This window comes from Salmo salar, chromosome 26 (assembly GCF_965601325.2).
Source record: "Salmo salar chromosome 26, fSalSal1, whole genome shotgun sequence".
Classification (NCBI taxonomy): domain Eukaryota; kingdom Metazoa; phylum Chordata; class Actinopteri; order Salmoniformes; family Salmonidae; genus Salmo; species Salmo salar.
Window position 1 is genome coordinate 42,032,103 of NC_138316.1, and position 24,758 is coordinate 42,056,860.

Here is a 24,758-nt window from a genome sequence, read left to right on the forward strand (position 1 = left end):
AAGAGTTCAAAGTTTACACCAAGTTGCCATACTTTAAGCTCATGCTATATTCTGGCTGGTATAGTCGAAATTCATCCTTTCGGCGTGTTGATCGTCATCTTCACGTTGAAATTACATTTAATCTTTTCACAAATAGTTTCATATTTAAACATTTAAAATTGCACAACAATTCCATGTGAATCTGATAACTAGAATGTGTCGACTTTCCAAGATACAGTTTATGTCATCCTGTCATTAGTAGTAATGTCTCAGAGAACAACTGATCTGAGATCATATTCATTAAGTACCAACGCATATTTTCAACTGGTTGGATTACCGAAATATGGTTCTGTTTCCCACGTTTTGATGTTACTAGACTCTCTATGTTAAAAAGGCTTTACAAGAGTCAACTCTATAAAGTAGAGAGAGAGAAAAGGGGAAAGGTATATATGGGGGTCATAAACCTCCCCCAACAGGCCAACGTCATGACATCATGAAACCATCTCTTTACATGTTGCATTTATATTTTTGTTCAGTATAGCTTGGGGATGCAATGAAATATTTCAAGTGTCAGGGAAAGTTACTCAACACTAGGCAAAGTTACTCGTCATGTGCGTGGCCACCGAACTGCCTCCATTACACTAGCACCAGGCACACTGAAAGACAACTTCAATCACAATACAATCCCACAGCTTCCTCTGGTAATGACTCTTCCTGGCTAGTTGTTCACATGATGAGTAACCTTGCCTGATACCTGAAGAGTTGCATTTGCTACAGGCTTTGGCTTAGCGGGATAATCTGCCGAAAATGTTGCAACCCCTATTACTAGCCTGTTCAACCTCTCTTTCGTATCGTCTGAGATCCCCAAAGATTGGAAAGCTGCCACGGTCATCCCCCTCTTCAAAGGGGGAGACACTCTAGACCCAAATTGCTACAGACCTATATCTATCCTACCCTGCCTTTCTAAGGTCTTCGAAAGCCAAGTCAACAAACAGATTACCGACCATTTCGAATCCCACCGTACCTTCTCCGCTATGCAATCTGGTTTCCGAGCTGGTCATGGGTGCATCTCAGGCACGATCAAGGTCCTAAACGATAGCATAACCGCCATCGATAAGAGACATTACTGTGCAGCCGTATTCATCGACCTGGCCAAGGCTTTCGACTCTGTCAATCACCACATTCTTATTGGCAGACTCAACAGCCTTGGTTTCTCAAATGATTGCCTCGCCTGGTTCACCAACTACTTCTCAGACAGAGTTCAGTGTGTCAAATCGGAGGGCCTGTTGTCCGGACCTCAGGCAGTCTCTATGGGGGTGCCACAGGGTTCAATTCTCGGGCCGAATCTCTTCTCTGTATACATCAATGATGTCGCTCTCGCTGCTGGTGATTCTCTGATCCACCTCTACGCAGACGACACCATTCTGTATACTTCTGGCCCTTCTTTGGACACTGTGTTAACTAACCTCCAGACAAGCTTCAATGCCATACCACTCTCCTTCCGTGGCCTCCAACTGCTCTTAAATGCAAGTAAAACTAAATGCATGCTCTTCAACCGATCACTACCCGCACCTGCCCACCCGTCCAGCATCACTACTCTGGACGGTTCTGACATAGAATATGTGGACAACTACAAATATCTAGGTGTCTGGCTAGACTGTAAACTCTCCTTCCAGACTCACATTAAGAATCTCCAATCCAAAATTAAATCTTGAATCGGCTTCCTATTTCGCAACAACGCATCCTTCACTCATGCTGCCAAACATACCCTTGTACATACCACCATCCTGCCGATCCTCGACTTCGGCGATGTCATCTATAAAATAGCCTCCAACACTCTACTCCACAAATTGGATGCAGTCTATCACAGTGCCATACGTTTTGTCACCAAAGCCCCATATATCACCCACCACTGCGACCTGTACACTCTCGTTGGCTGGCCATCGCTTCATACTCGTCGCCAAACCCACTGGCTCCAGGTCATCTACAAGTCTCTGCTAGGTAAAGCCCACCTTATCTCAGCTCACTGGTCACCATAGCAGCACCCACCCGTAGCACGAGCTCCAGCAGGTATATCTCACTGGTCACCCCCAAAGCCAATTCCTCCTTTGGCCGCCTTTCCTTCCAGTTCTCTGCTGCCAATGACTGGAACGAACTGCAAAAATCACTGAAGCTGGAGACCCATATCTCCCTCACTAGCTTTAAGCACCAGCTGTCAGAGCAGCTCACAGATCACTGCACCTGTACATAGCCCATCTGTAAACAGCCCATCCAACTACCTCATCCCCATACTGTATTTATTTATTTATCTTGCTCCTTTGCACCCCAGTATCTCTAATTGCACATTCATCTTCTGCACATCTACCATTCCAGTGTCTAATTGCTATGTTGTAATTACTTCGCCACCATTGCCTATTTATTGCCTTACCTCCCTTATTTTACCTCATTTGCACTCACTGTATATAGATTTGTATTTTTTCTACTGTATTATTGACTGTATGTTTGTTTATTCCATATGTAACTCTGTGTTGTTGTATGTGTCAAACTGCTGTGCTTTATCTTGGCCAGGTCGCAGTTGCAAATGAGAACTTGTTCTCAACTAGCCTACCTGGTTAAATAAAGGTGAAATAAAAGGCCAACTATTTTCTGGTGCGCAGGAGATCTGGGTTTCTAACCCTGTTGGTTTCTTCTATTTCCATTCACAGACAACACCCCAACATATAATGTATAAATGTATGCTCAAAAGGGAACACAGATACAGATATTCTATTTTAAAGATGAGGTGACATCTAGTGATCGTCCAAGAGAATTACAGTTTTGTTCTGTTTCCATAATGTATTGAGCGGGCCTATTTGTGTTCATTATTGAAGTGTATTTGCATATGTATTTGCGGAATACCAACCACTAATGTTCTCTTTCTTACCCTTTGAATGTGGCTACAAGGATGGACAGAGAGAAAAAACATCAAAAGCTTTCTTGAGATGAAAATCAAGGTCTGTTTATAATACGGTGTGAGGAAATGTCCTGAGGAGTTCTTCAAACCTATAACTGATCGCTCAGTTTGGCCGGGCGGCCAGCTCTTGGAAGAGTCTTTGGTGGTTCCAAACTTCTTCCATTTAAGAATGATGGAGACCATTGTGTTCTTGGGGACCTTCCATGCTGCAGAAATGTTTTGGTACCCTTCCCTAGATCTGTGCCTCGACTCAATCCTGTCGTCTCGGCGCTCTACGGACAATTACTTTGACCTCATGGCTTGGTTTTTGCTCTGACATGCACTGGTAACTGTTGTACCGTGCCTTTCCAAATGTGCCTTTCCAAATCATGTCCAATCAATATAATTTACCACAGGTGGACTCCAATCAAGTTGTAGAATCATCTCAAGGATGATCAATGGAAACAGAATGCACCTGAGCTCAGTTTCTAGTCTCATAACAAAAGGTCTGAATTCTTACGTAAATAAAGGTATTTCTGTTTTTTATTTTGAATGAATGTGAACATTTTTCTAAAAACCTGGTTTTGCTTTGTCATTGTGGGGTATTGTGTGTAGATGTAAAAAAACAATTGAATCAATTTTACAATGTTAAAGGGGCAATCAGCAGTTGAAAAAAGTATTTCTGAGGGATGGGGATGGAGAAATGTAACCACCTAATTCATAGACAGTGCTATGGATGAAAGGACTGACCATCTATGATATCAAAATTATAGTTTTAACCAAGTTGAGGCTACAATGTTTGTTTACATTTTCATTGTTTACAAACATAGGAGTAAAACAAGCTTCTATGTTGGGTTTTGATGGGGTGTGACAGCTGAACTAAGCTCATTAAGTTTTTCAAGAATCAATGAGTACATCAAATTCATTTATTTATACAAACATTGATGTAGGACCTGCCGACTGCCCCTTTAAGGATTTTTTTTAAGAGCTGGTTGGGGTGAGCATACAAGTTGTGGAAAATGTTCAACTGGACCTTTTGGACAGTGCTTTTCTTTTTGTAGTGTCCTTACTACAACACCAGGAATGTGTTTTGGTATATCACTGACCGATCGTTCTGTCCCTCCCTGACACCTCTGGCTCACATTAGAATAATACCTTTTTATGGTGTATTGTTTTATTGAGGATGTAGGTTGCTGTTGTGTTTTGTTGCGATGTAATTGCTTTAAGCCTGGTTGGACCCCAGGAAGAGTAGCTGCTTCCTTGGCTCTAAATCCCAAAACCATGTCACTACACATCACCAGTGGCACAAGCCAATTTGCTGGCCCCCAGTAGTTTCTACAATGCATACAAATATATGTGTTGCAGTATAAAGGATGTACACATGTTTTGTTATTAAACAACAGTTAAATAAAACTGAACATTTAGTATTTGTCATGTTTTTGTAATTGTAAAGTGTTTTTACATGGTGCCAAAGTCAAAGGACAGCATTTCCACCACAATTCAAGAATGACCCACCACAATAACTAAATTGTTAAGCATTTGAACTATGGAGAAATGGAACAGTAATACCATTTACTAGATCAGACCGGTAGAGAACTTCTCATACATCATTTTTTATGTTGCTTCCCTTGTGTTTTTCATACTGCAGTCTTCACAGCCAAGACAGAAATGATACTCCATCATATTGTGGTTGTTATACCGTATCTAAGAGCAGTACTGTACGCTCATTCATCTTGACACAATTGAACTATTGAAACCTGCTGACACAGTGTATCTATTCTACAGTGCACAGATCAGCTGTAGAAGTAGAGCTGTTGGCCGTGAGGTTAAATCCTCAGCTGACTTTTCATTCATCTAACGAGAGTTAGGCTGTCGGCAAAACATCCCAATTTGTACAACAGAACTGTGATATTCAGTGTGATGCCAAAACATCTCCTTCACCATATCTAGTGCCTAGGGCTCTGTTCCGGTTCGTTGTAAAATTATGCTCCTCTCATTTCCAATATTAAACTGCTGCATGCTTGAAGCAGACGGATGTAAAAGTCATCATACCGCCTGTATTTCTGCCTGCTTGAATGGCGAATAGTTCCGATACACTTCAAAACATGAAATTATTCCGGGAATCGATAGAATGTCGCTCAAAGGACGCACACATACAATATAACATCTATGAATCTTTCCTTTAAAGAAATGTGCACACTTTGGAGAGGTCTGTGGCCACTCGGAAACACCAGTTAGACCTCTCGGCGAAAAGTACGGTTCATTTAAAATGCACATCAAATCAACAGTGTAAGGTTTGAATTCAGTCTTGTGTTAGGTGACCTGTTGTGTCCTCACCTTTAGTCTAATAATGTTCCCATAAATGCCAAACTGTTCCCTTTTCATTGTTACCATGGTTATGCGTTCCATATTTCTTCTGTAAGAAACATTTCAATGTAGCCCTATCCATATAGGCCAATTCCCACGAGTGCAAGGGCTTAGTTAATTGTTATACTGTACCTTAGAGAACTTTGAAATGAATGCAGCGTGAGACTAGATGCTCTACCTGGTGGTAACGAGATGGGGACAAACACATTGAAACAAAACAGAGAAGTGCCATCTGGTTTATGTTCAGGGACTAGGAATCAGGTTGTCCATGTGTTTTAAAACTGCAATAGCCTACGAGCTAAAACCTAATGGCAATTTACTGCAAAACAGTTTAAGGTGATTTCTATATATAGCCTTACATGACAACCCACCTAACCCACCATCACTTAGTTCCCAAAGTCAGACAAGATATTACCCTATAGACCAGACAATTAAAGTCTCACTTCTAATCTCCCTGAAAAGATTTAACAGATTTCACAGATTTACTGTGAAAAGCAATGCTCAGGGATGAAAACCAGTGCTTGAGGTGATGCTTAAGGCTACAATATTTCAACACTTAAAGGCCCCTAGGAAAACTGATGGAAGAAGACAAGAACACAAGAGGGGAGAGAGAGAGATGGAGAGAGAGAACTGGAGAGAGAGAGAGATGCAGAGAGAGAGAGCTAGAGAGACAGTGGTTATGATCAATGGGTCCCATTATGATATCTTTCCTGTTACCTTAGAGATTATCATTTGCCATGTAATGTACTAATTCTGCCAGTGAGGGGCGCTGTTTCTCTTCTCTAAACATACAGTGCCTTCAGAAAGTATTCATAAACCTTTATTCATTTTTTTCACCCATCTACCAATAGGTGCCCTTCTTTGCGAGGCATTGGAAAACCTCCCGGTCTTTGTGGTTGAATCAGTGTTTGAAATTCCCTGCTTGATTGAGGAAACGTACAGATAATTGTATGTGTAGGGTACAGAGATGAGGTAATCATAAAAAAATTATATTAAACACTATATTACTGCACACAGTGAGTCCATGCAACTTATGTGACTTGTTAAGCACATTTTTACTTGCCATAACAAAGGGATTGAGTACTTATTGACTCAAGACAATGCAGCTTTAATTTTTTATTAATTTGTAACAATTTCTAAAAGCTTTATTCCACTTTGACATTATGAGGTATTGTGTGTAGGTCAGTGACACACCATCTCAATATAATCCATTTTCAATTCAGGCTGTAACACAACAAGATGTGGAAAAAGTCAAGGGGTGTGAATCCTTTCTGGAGGCAGTGTAGGTCTCCTACTACAACTTATTGTAATGGCAGGAACCCACTGGGCACAGACGTCAATTCAACGTCTATTCCACGTAGGGTTCAACGGATTTTCATTTTAATGACGTGGAAACAACGTTGATTCAACCAGTGTGTGCCCAGTGGGGATGGCCTGCTATGTTACCACAGGCTTGATAAGTTATGGTACCAATGGAGAAATCTTCTGTGACAGAGTACCTATTTGTTCTGGACTAGTGGAGGGGTTGCTTTGGTGTGAATGGTGTTTCTACTTCTGGTTCTTTCATGAACCATTGAATGTGACAACAATGAAGTTAAGTTGCGGTACAATCATACACTATCATTTGCAACGTAGAACTCTCAAATTGCGATTGCGTTGTTAAAAGATGACATAACAACATGCTCGAGTTTTACATAACACACTGAGGACAACAAGGTAATTAGTAGTATTAACTTCCATAGATGGATTTCACATTTAAGTGATAATAGGCTACATTTATACTTGAAAAACAAGTCACAAGCACAATAGACAGGCTTTAGACACAGCCAAATATAACTGATTACTTTAAATCTTCAGAGACACAAAGCCATTCAGTTTCATATTTTTAGCTGTTGTTATGGTTGTATTGTAATTGTGCTCTACTGGCAGCGGAATCATTTCCAAAGCAACAAAACAACAATCACTTTTTCTGAGCACCAAATTGAACCCAGCTCCTCCAAGCAATCTCATGTGGCTTCATGGCAGTTTAAAATGAAGGAATTGATTGAACTTGGCTTAAAGGGAGACACCCACTTCTAGGGCTCTATATTTATTTGAGGCTGTGTACAGTGTACCTTCTAGGGCTCTATATTTATTTGAGGCTGTGTACAGTGTACCTTCTAGGGCTCTATATTTATTTGAGGCTGTGTACAGTGTACCTTCTAGGGCTCTATATTTATTTGAGGCTGTGTACAGTGTACCTTCTAGGGCTCTATATTTATTTGAGGCTGTGTACAGTGTACCTTCTAGGGCTCTATATTTATTTGAGGCTGTGTACAGTGTACCTTCTAGGGCTCTATATTTATTTGAGGCTGTGTACAGTGTACCTCGAGACCCTTCCTATTGGTAATCAAGTCCATCTCAAGACTGGTGGGATCAGAATGAGACTGGCATTAGTCCGGTTCTGAGTGACTGATCCGTATTTAAGAGAGCTTCAGAGTGGGACACCATGCCCTCAGGCCAGAGATAAAGCCAACCAGCAACGGTGCCATTGTGGAGCTTCTCTAATGAAATTAGTTTCTGTGAACAGTGTAGCCTGGCAATCACCCAAGGGAAAATACAATCTGCATTAATTTGTCTACACTCAATAGACAATAAAATCCACTTTTCTTTCCTCTGCATCCCTCTAATTGTTAGCAGATCCTGTTACGAGCTTATGTAACATTTGGAAACCAGATGTGTTCTGTAGTTGATTGTATCAGCCACATCTTTCAACAGGAAATCACCAACAAACAAACTAATGTTTGGTGCAACAGGAGAGATAAAACAGAGATAAAACACCTACATTTCCTTTGTTGCAGCATGATTATAGTGAGAACTGTGTAAACTTTCACAAGATTTTGATGTCTAAAGTCAGACATTGCTTGCTTTGATTGGTTTACAGCCTTGTGTCTGTTACCATGGTAGCAAGGTGGATAAATGGTAAAGGTTAAGCGTTGAGGTTGAAGATAAAGCTTGTTTTCAATTATCACACCACTTTGCATTGTTTGTGGGATACACGGCTGTTGATAGAGGTAGGGTTGATTAAAAGGTTAGGGTTGGTTAAACACACATTTTGACAGCAAGCTTTGCGGCATGACCAGATAGCAATGTTTTTGGTGTGACATTTTGTTAGCTGTCCTTTTCAAGAAATCCTCAGATACCTGCTGCAACCCGAATGGAAGTCGGTGGAAACTGAAGAGTTCAATTGTGATGAAGTCGTCAGCTGGAGCAGCATCAACAAGAGTAGTCACGTGTCATTGTTAACACTGTGCAAAGTCATTGTTAACACTGTGCAAAGTCATTGTTAACACTGTGCAAAGTCATTGTTAACACTGTGCAAAGTCATTGTTAACACAGCGCAAAGTCATTGTTAACACTGTGCAAAGTCATTGTTAACACTGTGCAAAGTCATTGTTAACACTGTGCAAAGTCATTGTTAACACTGTGCAAAGTCATTGTTAACACAGTGCAAAGTCATTGTTAACACTGTGCAAAGCTGTGAATCTGGTCAACAAAAGCTGTTATTGTCCTGCCGCTCCTACTTCAACCCACCCCAGAACTACAGTATGTGTATGTTAACATCATGTTTCCTTTGATTCAGAAGTAATGGACAGAACTGTGGACATATGGACACCACACAGACATTACTATCCCACCTTATCTTACTGGGTTCTATTCAATCAGCATGGCAGAAATTCAGCTTTACCGCAGAAATGACATTTAAAAGGACATGTTCCCGCTTTAGCAGAGACTGCAAATGTCGGCTTTTCATTTCTATCCAGGAATCTGTTCATCTTTCCAGATTGAATAGAACTGTGTTTGTGGGTATCATGACACAGGCCAAGTGATCCTCTGTGAAAGAGTAGAGACTAGCTCCACTGTGCTTATACAAGGGAGACCTTTAACAAGCTGTTGAGACCCATAACAAAACAAGGCCCAGTGGAAGGGGTTTAACTGTCCCTGTGGCCCCAGGCTGTAAAAGACCCTTAGTGAAGCCTCATTGGAGTCCATAGTGGTAGAACTAAAGCATGGTATTCTCTGGGTAGCAATCATACTGATCTGGTAACACTAACTGGTATGACTTTGAGGGTCTAACTGCATACATGAATGAATGGTTCTGAATGTTATTAATGGTATGAATGGTTATGAATGTTATAAATGGTTATGAATGTTATCAATGTTATGAATGGGTCTGAATGTTATGAATGGTTATGAATGGTTCTGAATGTTATCAATGTTATGAATGGTTATGAATGTTATCTATGTTATGAATGGTTCTGAATGTTATCAATGGTTCTGAATGTGGCCTCCCGGGTGGGGCAGTGGTCTAAGGCACTACATCACAGTGCTAGCTGTGCCACCAGAGATTCTGGGTTCGAGTCCAGGCTCTATCGCACCCGGCTGCGACCGGGAGGCCCATGGGGCAGCGCACAACTGGCCCAGCGTCGTCCGGGTTAGGGAGGGTTTGGCCGGCAGGGATATCCTTATCTCAGCTATTCCTGTGGTGGGCCCAGGTGCAGTGCACGCTGACCAGGTCGCCAGGTGTACGGTGTTTCCTCTGACACATTGGTGCTTCTGGGTTGGATGGGCATTGTGTCAAGAAGCAGTGTTACGGAGGACGCATGGCTCTCGACCTTCACCTCTCCTGAGTCCGTACGGGAGTTGCAGCGATGAGACAAGACTGTAACTACAACCAATTGGATACCATGAAATTGGAGAAAAAAAAATGTTATCAATGGTTATGAACATTATCAATGGTTATGAATGCTTATCAAATAAAACTTTATTTGCCACATGCGCCGAATACAACAAGTGTTCAGTGGTTATTAGCTCATCTTCAAGGCTTTGTTACTGAAGAGAACTCACAAAACACCACCATGTGATTACAGAATGAAGCTGTAACAGTAAAAAAATAACTCTGAAGTTATTATTGCACATCTCAGAGGGGGCTCCTTTCTCCAAAACTCCACCACTTCTTTACCTATCTAAATGATTGTTAATTGAAAAAGTGTAAATCACCCTCCAGTCCATGTGTCTGAGATAACGAAGGCTGGGTGGAAAAGAGTGATGTGTTTTTTTTTAAATGGTGGACAAAGTTGGCTGTTGGCTGTATTACAATGTAAATTTACTTTTAATTTGTCTGTCTGCATATTTCAAGACATATGAAGGTGCAGTGAGATACCCGATGGGTTGGACGATAATTTTCTCATCAATCATCTTGAAAAAAACGTATACTTACAAAACTGGAAATCAACCAATCCTCCATTGTTAACACAATGGAAAGGTCAGATGTTTTATTATCTAAATGTTGAAAGTGCATGTGCGACAGAGAGAAACAAAATGGTGCAGTTTGATGCGCTGGAGATGGAGGGTGTGAGCACTTGGGTCCGGGCAGGGGTGATGTTGTGGATGTTTGTGAGTGTCTTGTATGTTGTCGTTTGTATTGTTACAAAAAAAGAATCTTACAAAAGAAGAAGAAAAGAAACTGGTGTACATAAAAACCCTCAGCAGTGCTTTACTTCCTCTGAGGACGTTGGCTTCTGGTCTGAATCGTCTCAAGTGAAAAGCTGCCTGCATAAAGAGTTTCAGATCTGTGACTTTCTGACTGGAGACATGAAATACTTGACAACCAGCCTCCCTGTAGCTTTGAATGGAAACACTGTACATGGAATATTCTTTTTAATCATGAAACACAGCAGAATAATGCATCAAACTGGGTTTTTATTTTCAACAATTTTATTTGAAGTGGTATAAATACAAAATGTAAAGTACAAACATTTATGTTACAAAATAAATGTACTATTGATGAACACAAAAAAGCATGATGAAATGGATTTTGTAAGTGGATGGGTTTGAGTGCTGTTGAACATGCTGAGCATTGTTAAGAGGCAAGATGAAACAACAAAAGAGATCTTTCCCTGTGCCCTTTAGAGATGAATATGCAAACGTTGTTTCACAAATAGTAGTATGCCACATATCCACTGCAGGAAAGCCTCAGGCAGCTACTCTGCCCTGGTTCTCACCATCAACCTCAGGTGGAAGTCAGAGTTCAACCTCACCACAGCGCTTACAGATGGTGCCAATATAGCCCAGAGCATAGAATAACCTCTGTCCCACCCCTACAGGAATGGGAAGCTGCTGGAAAAACATGACTGTACATAGAGGATACATCACTTATAAAGCAAAACATTTACAAGACTAATCACTCATCTGTCAGAACAAACCTTGTGGTAAATCCTAATTTCCTCAGGTTGCATGACTAAAAGGATCCCTGAATCAGGAGTGATATAAACTGCTTCTGAGTCTCGTAAAGGACTGCTGAAGGTTTATCATCATTATCAACTCTAATGTGTATGGTCAAACTAAAAAAGGACATTTCAAAGTCAAAAGTGACACATATACGGTATCTCTCAGTGGTCACAGATTTACAAAATAAACTAAGTTGTCAAAAAAAGTGGTTAAAAGAAAGGTGAATAAGAATAAAGGTCTCAGAGTTGAAACTACTGTAAGTATTGCTGATTTATCAGTGCCATGATAAGAAAATATTTAGTTGTTTTTTAACAGAGTATCCTCAAAAACAAAGGAATTCTGAAAGAACTGATTTAAAAGCGAAACATTTGACAGGAAATTAATTCTTAGAACAATGTATCATCATTAGTAATAATTACACATCTGAGTGCATAAATTAGGGGAGGCGGGTCAAGTGTTTGCATATTGCCTAAACAAAATATGACAGCCACTCACTACATCAAAATGACAGTAGAAATACTCAATCTTGGAAGCATACAAAATTATTCATTCTAATTTATAAAAGCAATGCACTGATAACTTAAATTAGCAATTCATATATTCCTCCCTTGCTGTTGTTCTAAAACCTCTATGCCCTCCGTAATTCTCTGAGAATGGCTAAAAGTAACATTACTCTAATGATTCTATTCACCTGTACACTGAACAACAATTCTCCCATTACTGTACGTAAGGTCAAAGCTGAATTCTACTGAGATTTAGAGACAAATACTAAAATGTCAAATACTAAAACGGCAGAATTTAGAGACAAATACTTTAATGGAAGGAAGGATTCAAGTAGAAAAGGCACTGGTCAGCCAACACCTGACGGAGTTTGACGCTCGAGGCCGCCTCTAGCACCAGGTTATTTTCGCAGCACCATTGTCAAAGAATTTGGCTTTTTTTTTTTACTCACTTCATAAGCATTCATGAAACTCTAATTACACTACGTAGCTGCTTTATAAAGCATTATTCACAAGCTGGGAACCAACTTGACAAGTGGTGTTGCTTACACTACATGTACTTGTCGCTACATCAGCTGCTATCAAGACAAAGCATTGTACGAGCTACAAGGTAATCTTGTAGTTAACCAATGTGTAACAACTGTATGCTAAATCAGTACGCTGGTCCAGTCCACGTTGCTACTGGCTGAACCAGACATATGACTAAACCACGTGTTCCAGTCCACGTTGCTACTGGCTGAACCAGACATATGACTAAACCACGTGTTCCAGTCCACGTTGCTACTGGCTGAACCAGACATATGACTAAACCACGTGTTCCAGTCCGAGTTGCTACTGGCTGAACCAGACATATGACTAAACCACGTGTTCCAGTCCACGTTGCTACTGGCTGAACCAGACATATGACTAAACCACGTGTTCCAGTCCACGTTGCTACTGGCTGAACCAGACATATGACTAAACCACGTGTTCCAGTCCACGTTGCTACTGGCTGAACCAGACATATGACTAAACCACGTGTTCCAGTCCGAGTTGCTACTGGCTGAACCAGACATATGACTAAACCACGTGTTCCAGTCCACGTTGCTACTGGCTGAACCAGACATATGACTAAACCCCGTGTTCCAGCTGCAACATTTCTCACAATCAAAACAGAATAACAGTTGGATCCATCAGAGAGAAAAGTGCAAACAAACACATCATTATCTCAACAGTAGAGAGAGCAACAACCATGTTTCTTCTTTATACAGTTTGGCGGAATTTGTGTTGTGACATGTGGTTCCATCCTACTATGTGTTAAATCATTTTTTTGAGGAGTGCTTGATATAATTCTATTAGCACCTTTGGGACTATTCCATTGGTTCCATTATACCAGGCAAACTAATCAAGCACAGCTCAGGTATGGTTTTCCTACCCCCCAGAATGTGGCTCTATCCCAACAGCTCTGACCCAGCAGCTCTGACCCAGCAGCTCTGACCCAGCAGCCAGGACAGCAGGGTGAGTGTAGCTACCAATTTGACACTAGACCCCTGTATGAGAAATTGTGTGTGTGTGTATCCAGCTCAAGATTCACCCTTCAATGACAGATAGACAAGATGGATGCTGCAATTTTGCAAGTCCAGAGCTGTTACCTGATCATCTGTATGTGTTGTGTGTGTCCATGTGTGTCCATGTGTGTGCGTGTCCATGTGTGTGCATGTCCATGTGTGTGCGTGTCCATGTCTGTGCGTGTCCATGTGTGTGCGTGTCCATGTCTGTGCGTGTCCATGTCTGTGCGTGTGAGAGTGTAAGAGTGTGGGTGACCGTGTCCACCCTATATTGATCGCTGACCTCAGCGACGGGACGTGCGCTCGTTGCCACGGGAACGCCGGCCGCAGGTCTTGCAGCACTGCGTTCGCACGGCGGGCAGGTGGCATCGGCCAAGCCACTGGAGGGTCTGACAGAAACGGAATGTGAGGCGGTCACGAAGACACGTGAGCCCTGAGAGAGAGAGAGAGACAGAGACACAGAGAGAGTTATCTGTGAGACAATTCGGTATAATAATTCGGTATAATAAGGACATAATAAGGACACCAACAGCTTCTGCATAACTAAGTTCCCTTAATAGAAAAGATAATTGCTACCTATGCCCAATAGAGACTGTGACCCAAGTCAGACTTTGTACTATGAAGAGATCTTAAAGGTTGAATAACTACACACCAGGACCACTGAGCCCCTTAAGTTCAAAGGTCACTGCTCAGATGGCTCATAGGCATTCCTGCTCATGCTCTATTACCCTGTGCTCACAGAGGCGCGCTAACGAGGCTCACAGTGGCGCGCTAACGAGGCTCACAGAGGCGCGCTAACGAGGCTCACAGAGGCGCGCTAACAAGGCTCACAGAGGCGTGCTAACGAAGGTTGTTTGTGTTATAAATGCTTGACAGGCTCCTTCAGGTCAGGGCACTGGGACGTCTGAATTCAACAGAGATGTGCACCATGGGGACAACAACTTAAAGGAATCTGAAAGTCACAGCTTTGCAGCAATACAAAAGCACAGACACTAGCAACACTCATATGATACAGTATGTTGTTGTCAGGGTCATGGTTCACATTACATGTGTGGTGAGAATGTAACTATGTGATTGTGCAATAACCAAAATGCAAGCATGGTTTTCTCATATAGGGAAAGCTGAGAGGGACTTACCAGCATGACAACGACTGGCTATAGCCACAAATACCACTAGCGAAGCAGCACATGGTTCACATTACATGGATGTCATAAGAGTATGATGGAATGACACAACGAAACAAGTCTTCATGATTATGGGATTGCTTCATTATAATGTGATTTGTTCATTGCATAATATTATAATGACATTTCACAAGTTACATAATGAGAAACATCATCATCACCAAATCAGCTATTGTGCATTTTACAAGGTGATGAGGAATTTTCCTAATCAAATCAAATGTATTTATATAGCCCTTCTTAGATCAGCTGATATAATCTTTCATCACTAATGGTCACAGACCTCCTTTGAGGAGTTGACCAGTCATCCAAGGTCACTTAAACAAGGTATAGCTAGTACGAGATGCTAACAATGCCAAATCACTATCATCTGTATGCATGATGTAATTAAGACAAATCCTATGCTAAAATATACATGTAAAGCATATAGGGGCCTGATCTGAGACAGAGAGAAAGGGGAAATTAAAGTCTGCTGAGGCCTCAGGGCTGACATGTACCAGATCTTAGTGATTGTAGTGGGTGTTGCTGACGTTGTCCATTTTGTCCTAGCAATACAGATCCTTTCAACAAAAACACACAAATGAAAGACACTTATGAGACATTAAAAGTGATGAAGAACAATATAGTTATGCGGTATACGTCCCCATTCATCTGTGCTTTGGAAGGGAGATAGAGGTCAACCCTGTATGATTTTAACTTAGTAGAGTATATCTTTAGATCAAATCATACCTCGCTGTCAATGGGAAATTTAGACAAATACTGTATAATTAAAACATTTCAAATAATTCCCCTGAGAAATCCCAGATTAAAAAAAAGATAATGTGGGGTTTAATAACCAAATAATATCCCCATTGGGTGCAAAATGACTGTAGCTTGTGACTGTAGCTAACCTCCTGTAATGGATGAAAACGTTTTCAGCGCCTGCAGATGTATTGTGGGAATAATAGATTGAAGCCACGGTTGCCGAGGGAAATTGAGGGCAGAAGTTCTTTGGAATATTTATCCTCTCACAGCACCATTAAAAGCACATCAGTGAATATGAAATGGAAAAAGGAATAAGTTATTCAATTAATAAAACATTGCCAGAGGTATATTGAAAACTATATTGAAAACTAACTAACAGAAATAAAAACAATAATGAGCTAAACTCTGCTCTCAAGCGGTCTTTTCCAGTCTACAGTAAGATTTATCTTTTATCCTACATTTTTTTCAACTGATAATGCAAGGCCAGATCTTAGTGATTAGAATCACAATGAAAAGAAATGAAGGCAGTTGTTGGGATTAGTTACTTGAAATAGAAATATATTACATATTACTTACTTTACAATATTACTTTGAATGGAAAGTAAAGCGTTATATTACTAGTGACTCATAAAAATGTATCAGATTACGTAACACTCTACTTTTGTAAAGTTATCCCCAACACTGGTTACAAGGATATGTCCTTAGAAGTAGAGATGAGGATGTTGAGTTCTTGGAAGATTGTGCATGATCGATCACCTCTTGCATTGAAAAGAGAAATGTAATTGAAAAATGAATAGTAAGCGATGGAGTTAGATGTCTTCTTGAGTGCTACATGAACATTGTGATGAATCTGTAACCAATTTGGTTTAAAGTACCAACTAAAAACAAGGCCAGCAATGATGGGAAAGTGCAATGGAATTAATCCATCGTAAGCTATATATACAGTTATGAACGCTTTACAGGACCATTCTGTAACAAAGTCAAGTTGAGATGGTCTTGAGCTCTGCTGTACACAAAGAGAGATCTCAGAGGTACTAAATCTCAGCAGTTTTTCAGAGTGTTCACCATAGTCTCTTAAAACCAACCTCTCAGCATCTGGACTAGAAATGACTTCATTGTTCTACTGCCTTTATCATCCCACTGCAGGGGAGTGGAGGGAAGGATTTAACTGAAGCCTTCCTCTCCTGTTCTCTGCCTCATTCTCCTAAACCTCAAGTGATGCTCTGGGGGCAGGACTACCTGAGAACCAGGAGCTGAGAGGAAGGTGAGTCTCTGTAAGCTAGCGTAGCAACAGAGGAAGGTGAGTCTGGATGAGTTAGCGTAGCAACAGAGGAAGGTGAGTCCGGGTGAGTTAGCATAGGGACTGAGTGGAAGGTGAGTCTGGATGAGCTAGCGTAGCAACAGAGGAAGGCGAGTCTGGATGAGCTAGCGTAGCAACAGTGGAAGGTGAGTCTGGATGAGCTAGCGTAGCAACAGAGGAAGGTGAGTCTGGATGAGCTAGCGTAGCAACAGAGGAAGGTGAGTCTGGATGAGCTAGCGTAGCAACAGAGGAAGGTGAGTCTGGATGAGCTAGCGTAGCAACAGAGGAAGGTGAGTCTGGATGAGCTAGCGTAGCAACAGAGGAAGGTGAGTCTGGATGAGCTAGCGTAGGGACTGAGTGGAAGCTGAGTCTGGATGAGCTAGCGTAGCAACAGAGGAAGGTGAGTCTGGATGAGCTAGCGTAGCAACAGAGGAAGGTGAGTTTGGATGAGTTAGGGTAGAGACTGGAGGAAGGTGAGTCTGGATGAGTTAGAGTAGAGACTGGAGGAAGGTGAGTCTGGATGAGCTAGCGTAGCAACAGAGGAAGGTGAGTTTGGATGAGTTAGAGTAGAGACTGGAGGAAGGTGAGTCTGGATGAGCTAGCGTAGCAACAGAGGAAGGTGAGTTTGGATGAGTTAGAGTAGCAACTGGGAGGAAGGTGAGTCTGGATGAGCAAGCGTAGCAACAGAGGAAGGTGAGTTTGGATGAGTTAGAGTAGAGACTGGAGGAAGGTGAGTTCAGATGAGTTAGAGTAGAGACTGGAGGAAGGTGAGTCTGGATGAGCTAGCGTAGCAACAGAGGAAGGTGAGTCTGGATGAGCTAGCGTAGCAACAGAGGAAGGTGAGTCTGGATGAGCTAGCGTAGCAACAGAGGAAGGTGAGTCTGGATGAGCTAGCGTAGCAACAGAGGAAGGTGAGTCTGGATGAGCTAGCGTAGGGACTGAGTGGAAGGTGAGTCTGGATGAGCTAGCGTAGCAACAGAGGAAGGTGAGTCTGGATGAGCTAGCGTAGCAACAGAGGAAGGTGAGTTTGGATGAGTTAGAGTAGAGACTGGAGGAAGGTGAGTCTGGATGAGTTAGAGTAGAGACTGGAGGAAGGTGAGTCTGGATGAGCTAGCGTAGCAACAGAGGAAGGTGAGTCTGGATGAGTTAGAGTAGAGACTGGAGGAAGGTGAGTCTGGATGAGCTAGCGTAGCAACAGAGGAAGGTGAGTTTGGATGAGTTAGAGTAGCAAATGGGAGGAAGGTGAGTCTGGATGAGCAAGCGTAGCAACAGAGGAAGGTGAGTTTGGATGAGTTAGAGTAGAGACTGGAGGAAGGTGAGTTGAGATGAGTTAGAGTAGAGACTGGAGGAAGGTGAGTCTGGATGAGCTAGCGTAGCAACAGAGGAAGGTGAGTCTGGATGAGCTAGCGTAGCAACAGAGGAAGGTGAGTCTGGATGAGCTAGCGTAGGGACTGAGTGGAAGGTGAGTCTGGATGAGCTAGCGTAGCAACAGAGGAAGGTGAGTCTGGATGAGCTAGCGTAGCAACAGAGGAAGGTGGGTGTGGATGAGCTAGCGTAGGGACTGAGTGGAAGGTGAGTCTGGATGAGCTAGCGTAGCAACAGAGGAAGGTGAGTCTGGATGAGCTAGCGTAGCAACAGAGGAAGGTGAGTCTGGATGAGTTAGAGTAGCGACTGGGAGGAAGGTGAGTCTGGATGAGCTAGCGTAGCAACAGAGGAAGGTGAGTCTGGATGAGCTAGCGTAGCAACATAGGAAAGTGAGTCTGGATGAGCTAGCGTAGCAACAGAGGAAGGTGAGTCTGGATGAGTTAGAGTAGAGACTGGAGGAAGTTGAGTCTGGGTGAGTTAGCGTAGCGACAGTGGAAGGTGAGTTTGGATGAGTTGCTGAGGTGTTGAGTTGCAGGTGCTGAGTAAAAACAAGACATAATCCTGTGAATAAAAGCAGACAGGATACGCACATACACTAACAGTCACCGAAAAGCAAAGCTTTATTTTTAACCACGACTCACCTTTGTCAGCAGCGATTTCGTGGAGGTATCCTGTCTACAGTGTGCTTTAAGTGTGCACAAAGCTTCCTTCTCCAGTCAAATTCTAATATTGCTGTAATGCTAGGTAGCGAGACCCCCCAGAGAGCTGGGTTGTTATCACAGTAAACCCAGGAAACGCAATAGAGATTGAAATAAATATGCTTTTCTTGGCACAGACCATTTGCTGAAACTATTCTAGGAACTGGAGTAATTTGTAATGCTGAAATTCCAACATCCTGAGTTGACTCCTTGCTTAAACTATAGAGTCCAGGGTAATATTTTGTACATTTCACAAAATATCTCACAACAAGCAAATCTCATTGCAGACTAATTAGCTAGAGGAGCCATGTTTTTTTCCTCACTGGTGAGTACGTTTCAAGTTTGGAAATCTTACCCACCAGAGCCCAACAGCAAGAACATTCAGAACAAAATATACAAAACATATACAAACAATAACCAGCAATGAAGTGGTGGTATAGGAACATATCCGTGTCTCATGAATCTGAATCATGGTAGATGAGCCATCTTAAATGGGGAATTCTAGGTCAAGGTCAAGATAGTAGTCAAGGAGGAGATAGTAGTATATTCTGTTCCCATATGCTTTCCTCAGCCAGCTCCACAATACACAGTGATAGGAATAAAGAAAGCGCAGTATATTGTGAAGCGAGGTCGACTGAAGCATGTGGGACAGAATATGCCGGCTGCAGGCTTTCTATCTATCCCCTCTGACACACATCCAAGACATACAATATACTTTATTCCATTTTAAAATGGATCACAAAAACATACAAAGAGCGTCTTGCTCAAATACAACAGTCTACAGCCAATCTTGAGCTAATAAACAGCGAGATGAACTCCGGTTGTTCAGACTTGTACAAGTTAGGAACAAGTACATTATTGTGTCAAATGTTCCAACACAACTCTTCCACACACAGTAATCCTCCTACTGTACTTCATCATTGGACAGACATGGGCACATGGAAAGTACTTAACAATCCGCCTCAGTGTTTTTCGCCCCTAATGTAGCTGGAAGACAAGCCATGGCTTGAGAGCATTCAGTCAAATCCACTACACTTCTATCTTAACAACCAGCTCCACCACAGAGGGTTCAGTCAAGTCCACTACACTTCTGTCTTAACAACCAGCTCCACCACAGAGGGTTCAGTCAAGTCCACTATACTTCTATCTTAACAACCAGCTCCACCACAGAGGGTTCAGTCAAGTCCACTATCCTCCTGTCTTAACCAGCTCCACCACAGAGGGTTCAGTCAAGTCCACTACCCTCCTGTCTTAACCACCAGCTCCACCACAGAGGGTTCAGTCAAGTCCACTACACTTCTATCTTAACAACCAGCTCCACCACAGAGGGTTCAGTGAAGTCCACTACCCTCCTGTCTTAACAACCAGCTCCACCACAGAGGGTTCAGTCAAGTTCACTACCCTCCTGTCTTAACCACCAGCTCCACCACAGAGGGTTCAGTCAAGTCCACTACACTTCTATCTTAACAACCAGCTCCACCACAGAGGGTTCAGTCAAGTCCACTACCCTCCTGTCTTAACCACCAGCTCCACCACAGAGGGTTCAGTCAAGTCCACTACCCTCCTGTCTTAACCAGCTCCACCACCGAGGGTTCAGTCAAGTCCACTACCCTCCTGTCTTAACCAGCTCCACCACAGAGGGTTCAGTCAAGTCCACTACACTTCTGTCTTAACAACCAGCTCCACCACAGAGGATTCAGTCAAGTCCACTACCCTCCTGTCTTAACCACCAGCTCCACCACAGAGGGTTCAGTCAAGTCCACTACACTTCTATCTTAACAACCAGCTCCACCACAGAGGGTTCAGTCAAGTCCACTACACTTCTGTCTTAACCAGCTCCACCACAGAGGGTTCAGTCAAGTCCACTATACTTCTGTCTTAACAACCAGCTCCACCACAGAGGGTTCAGTCAAGTCCACTACACTTCTGTCTTAACAACCAGCTCCACCACAGAGAAACCAATTTATCTCACAGTCCTCAGAAGCTTCTGTCAGCGCAACATAATTTCCCTATGCTGCCCCAGATCACAGAGTGCCCTAACATCACAGGGGTCAGAGGTCACAGCTGAAATGCTATCCCACACCGTTTCCTGCACCCCTCCCCCCACCACCTCCCCTTCTTATGGTATGATCCACTCCCCCACTAACCGTCCAACCCCTCCCACATGGAACAACATGACAGTACACAGAGAGAGGGGGGAGAGAGGCACATCCTGTAGGCCTGCTTTATGTGGACTTCCTCTGGCTTTCCACTCTCAAACTGTACTGGAAGCAGCAGTATCCATGGACTATTATAGCACCGGGGGGAAATTTGAAGCAACTGGAGCCTCTTGTTCACAGACCTCGTACTCTCGTCCCACGCCACTGTACTGCACTGTTTGAAAAGAGGGTGCATTTCTTTGCATCCTCTTCACAGTGACTGAATATAACCCAGGGTTCATTAGACGTACTACTGGGGCATGACTCCGGGAGAGATGGGATGACCTCATTCACATTGGAAATGCAGGCCAGTAGACCAGGGAGAGGTTGGACCTGGCAAGAGGATCACAACGCACTGGTTTAAAGCTACATCAACAACAACTATGATGAAAAATACTCAACAACCTACTTTTCCTGACTAAAACTATGACGATAACGAGACGAGACGCCCTGGAAAAAAAACAATAACTATTACAAATACATTTTAGTAGATGAAAATGTAACGAGACGAGAATTCCACATGAAACTAATGGACATTTAATTTGATATGAAATGTGCACATGATGGAAGTTACAGGAAGCCTAAATATTCATTATTTAATAGAAACAAACACACTGACTATGGTGACTAAAATGTCTGACTAAAGCTAGACTAAAACTGATAACTAAAACTAAGGAAGGATGAAATTACTAAAATGTGATTAAAAAGGTATTTTAAGATTAAAACTAAGACTAAATCTAAAATAACTACCAAAATGAACAAGGACCATTACTAAAGGTTCAACCATGGCATACTGCATATAGTCTATGTAGAGGAACAGTGATATATGAATGACCACCTTCCAAACAACCCAATGACATATCAGACAAAGCATATTTAGGCAATAAATGTTTTGTCATACCCGTGGTATACGGTCTGATATACCACAGCTGTTAGCCAATCAGCATTCAGGACTAGAACCACCAAGTTTATAAGTACCTTTTTTCCCTACCAAGTAACAACCAGAGTTGTGATCTATCAATTCCAACTTTAAATCTCAAACTTTCTACCAAACCTGTCTGTGTGTGCTCAGGGGAAAAGCGCTTTGGAGAGGGAGCTGTGGGGTTTGGAACTACTAGCCGGCCTGTCGGTCTGTCTGGATCAATGAGTCTCTCCTTGGGCAGGGGCTTCCCCAGAGTACCCCTCATTACTGACTTGTGGAAGCTGCCCAGCGCTGTCAACTTTCACACAGAGAGAGAGACAGAGAGAGAGGGTGGGGGGGTTGACAGAGAGAGAGAGAGGGTGGGGTGGGGGGGTTGAGAGAGAGAGAGAAATTAGAGCGAAATAAGAGAAGAGGTGTGACAATTAGAGGAGAAGAGAAAGTGAGATTGGGATACACACCATTAGACTTGCTGAGTTCACTGAGACAGAAGGCTTTGCACTCAGTCACAGCCCACTGCACATTTTCCACATTCCCCCTTGCCTGGCAGCCTCCCCTCACTGTCCATAGTAATAAACCAGGCCTGGCAGCCTCCCCTCACTGTCCATAGTAATAAACCAGGCCTGGCAGCCTCCCCTCACTGTCCATAGTAATAAACCAGGCCTGGCAGCCTCCCCTCACTGTCCATAGCAATAAACCAGGCCTGGCAGCCTCCCCTCACTGTCCATGGTAATTAACAAGGCCTGGCAGCTTCCCTCACTGTCCATAGTAATCAGGCCGGCAGCCCCCACGCCAGGCGGCTGGCAGCCTCCCCTCACTGTCCATGGTAATTAACAAGGCCTGGCAGCCTCCCCTCACTGTCCATAGTAATACAAGGCCGGCAGCCCCCCCCGCCTGGCAGGCCTGGCGCCCCTCACTGTCCATGGTAATTAACAAGGCCTGGCAGCCTCCCCTCACTGTCCATAGTAATAACAAGGCCTGGCAGCCTCCCCTCACTGTCCATGGTAATTAACAAGGCCTGGCAGCCTCCCCTCACTGTCCATGGTAATTAACAAGGCCTGGCAGCTTCCCTCACTGTCCATGGTAATTAACAAGGCTTGGCAGCCTCCCCTCACTGTCCATGGTAATTAACAAGGCCTGGCAGCTTCCCTCACTGTCCATGGTAATTAACAAGGCCTGGCAGCTTCCCTCACTGTCCATGGTAATTAACAAGGCCTGGCAGCCTCCCTCACTGTCCATGGTAATTAACAAGGCCTGGCAGCTTCCCTCACTGTCCATGGTAATTAACAAGGCCTGGCAGCCTCCCCTCACTGTCCATGGTAATTAACAAGGCCTGGCAGCTTCCCTCACTGTCCATGGTAATTAACAAGGACAGGCAGCCTCCCCTCACTGTCCATGGTAATTAACAAGGCCTGGCAGCTTCCCTCACTGTCCATGGTAATTAACAAGGCCTGGCAGCCTCCCCTCACTGTCCATGGTAATTAACAAGGCCTGGCAGCTTCCCTCACTGTCCATGGTAATTAACAAGGCCTGGCAGCCTCCCCTCACTGTCCATGGTAATTAACAAGGCCTGGCAGCCTCCCCTCACTGTCCATGGTAATTAACAAGGCCTGGCAGCTTCCCTCACTGTCCATGGTAATTAACAAGGCCTGGCAGCCTCCCCTCACTGTCCATGGTAATTAACAAGGCCTGGCAGCTTCCCTCACTGTCCATGGTAATTAACAAGGCCTGGCAGCCTCCCCTCACTGTCCATGGTAATTAACAAGGCCTGGCAGCCTCCCCTCACTGTCCATGGTAATTAACAAGGACAGGCAGCCTCCCCTCACTGTCCATAGTAATAAATCAGGTAGTGAAAAAGGAAACCTTTTTTTGTATTTAACCAGGCAAGTCAGTTAAGAACAAATTCTTATTTATAATGACAGCCTACCGGGAAACAGTGGGTTTCAGGGGCAGAACAACCTTGTCAGCTCGGGGATTCAATCCAGCAACCTTTCGGTTACTGTCCCAATGCTCTAACCACTAGGCTGCCTGCCGCCCCATGCACACATCCAATAGTCCGGTGCTGGACAGAAACAGAAAGGCACAGAGATGAGGAATCGAGGAGTGTACAAACGGAGTTAACAATTAAATAGTACAAAGCATAATAGAGGGAAGCCTGAAGCATAAGGGAGGGAAGCCAGAAGCATAATGGAGGGAAGCCTAAAGCATTAGGGAGGGAAGCCTGAAGCATTAGGGAGGGAAGCCTGAAGCATTAGGGAGGGAAGCCTGAAGCATTAGGGAGGGAAGCCTGAATCATAATGAGGGAAGCCTGAAGCATTAGGGAGGGAAGCCCGAAGCATTAGGGAGGGAAGCCCGAAGCATTAGGGAGGGAAGCCTGAAGCATTAGGGAGGGAAGCCTGAAGCATTAGGAAGGGAAGCCTGAATCATAATGAGGGAAGCCTGAAGCATGAGGGAAGCCTGAAGCATAATGGAGGGAAGCCTGAAGCATAATGAGGGAAGCCTGAAGCATAATGGAGGGAAGCCTGAAGCATAATGAGGGAAGCCTGATGCATAATGAGGGAAGCCTGAAGCATTAGGAAGGGAAGCCTGAAGCATTAGGAAGAGAAGCCTGAAGCATTAGGAAGGGAAGCCTGAAGCATAAAGCATAATGAGGGAAGCCTGAAGCATACAGTGATTTCCCTGTTGCTGTAGACGAGAAATGTAACTGTTTATCACATGCTGGCTCATGCTTTACCTCTCTCTTCTTCACTATGTAGCA

General features: G+C 43.3%; 1 protein-coding gene across 1 annotated transcript in view; it reads right to left on the reverse strand.

The window, feature by feature from the left end:
* Nucleotides 1-11,017: 11,017 nt before the first annotated feature.
* Nucleotides 11,018-24,758, reverse strand: part of LOC106592618 (A disintegrin and metalloproteinase with thrombospondin motifs 7) — a 168,529-nt gene continuing 154,788 nt past the window's right edge. The window contains exon 24 of the mRNA XM_082969738.1: nt 11,018-14,028. Coding sequence (XP_082825864.1) covers nt 13,880-14,028 — 149 coding nt within the window. The 3' untranslated portion in view covers nt 11,018-13,879. The remainder of the gene's footprint in view (nt 14,029-24,758) is intronic.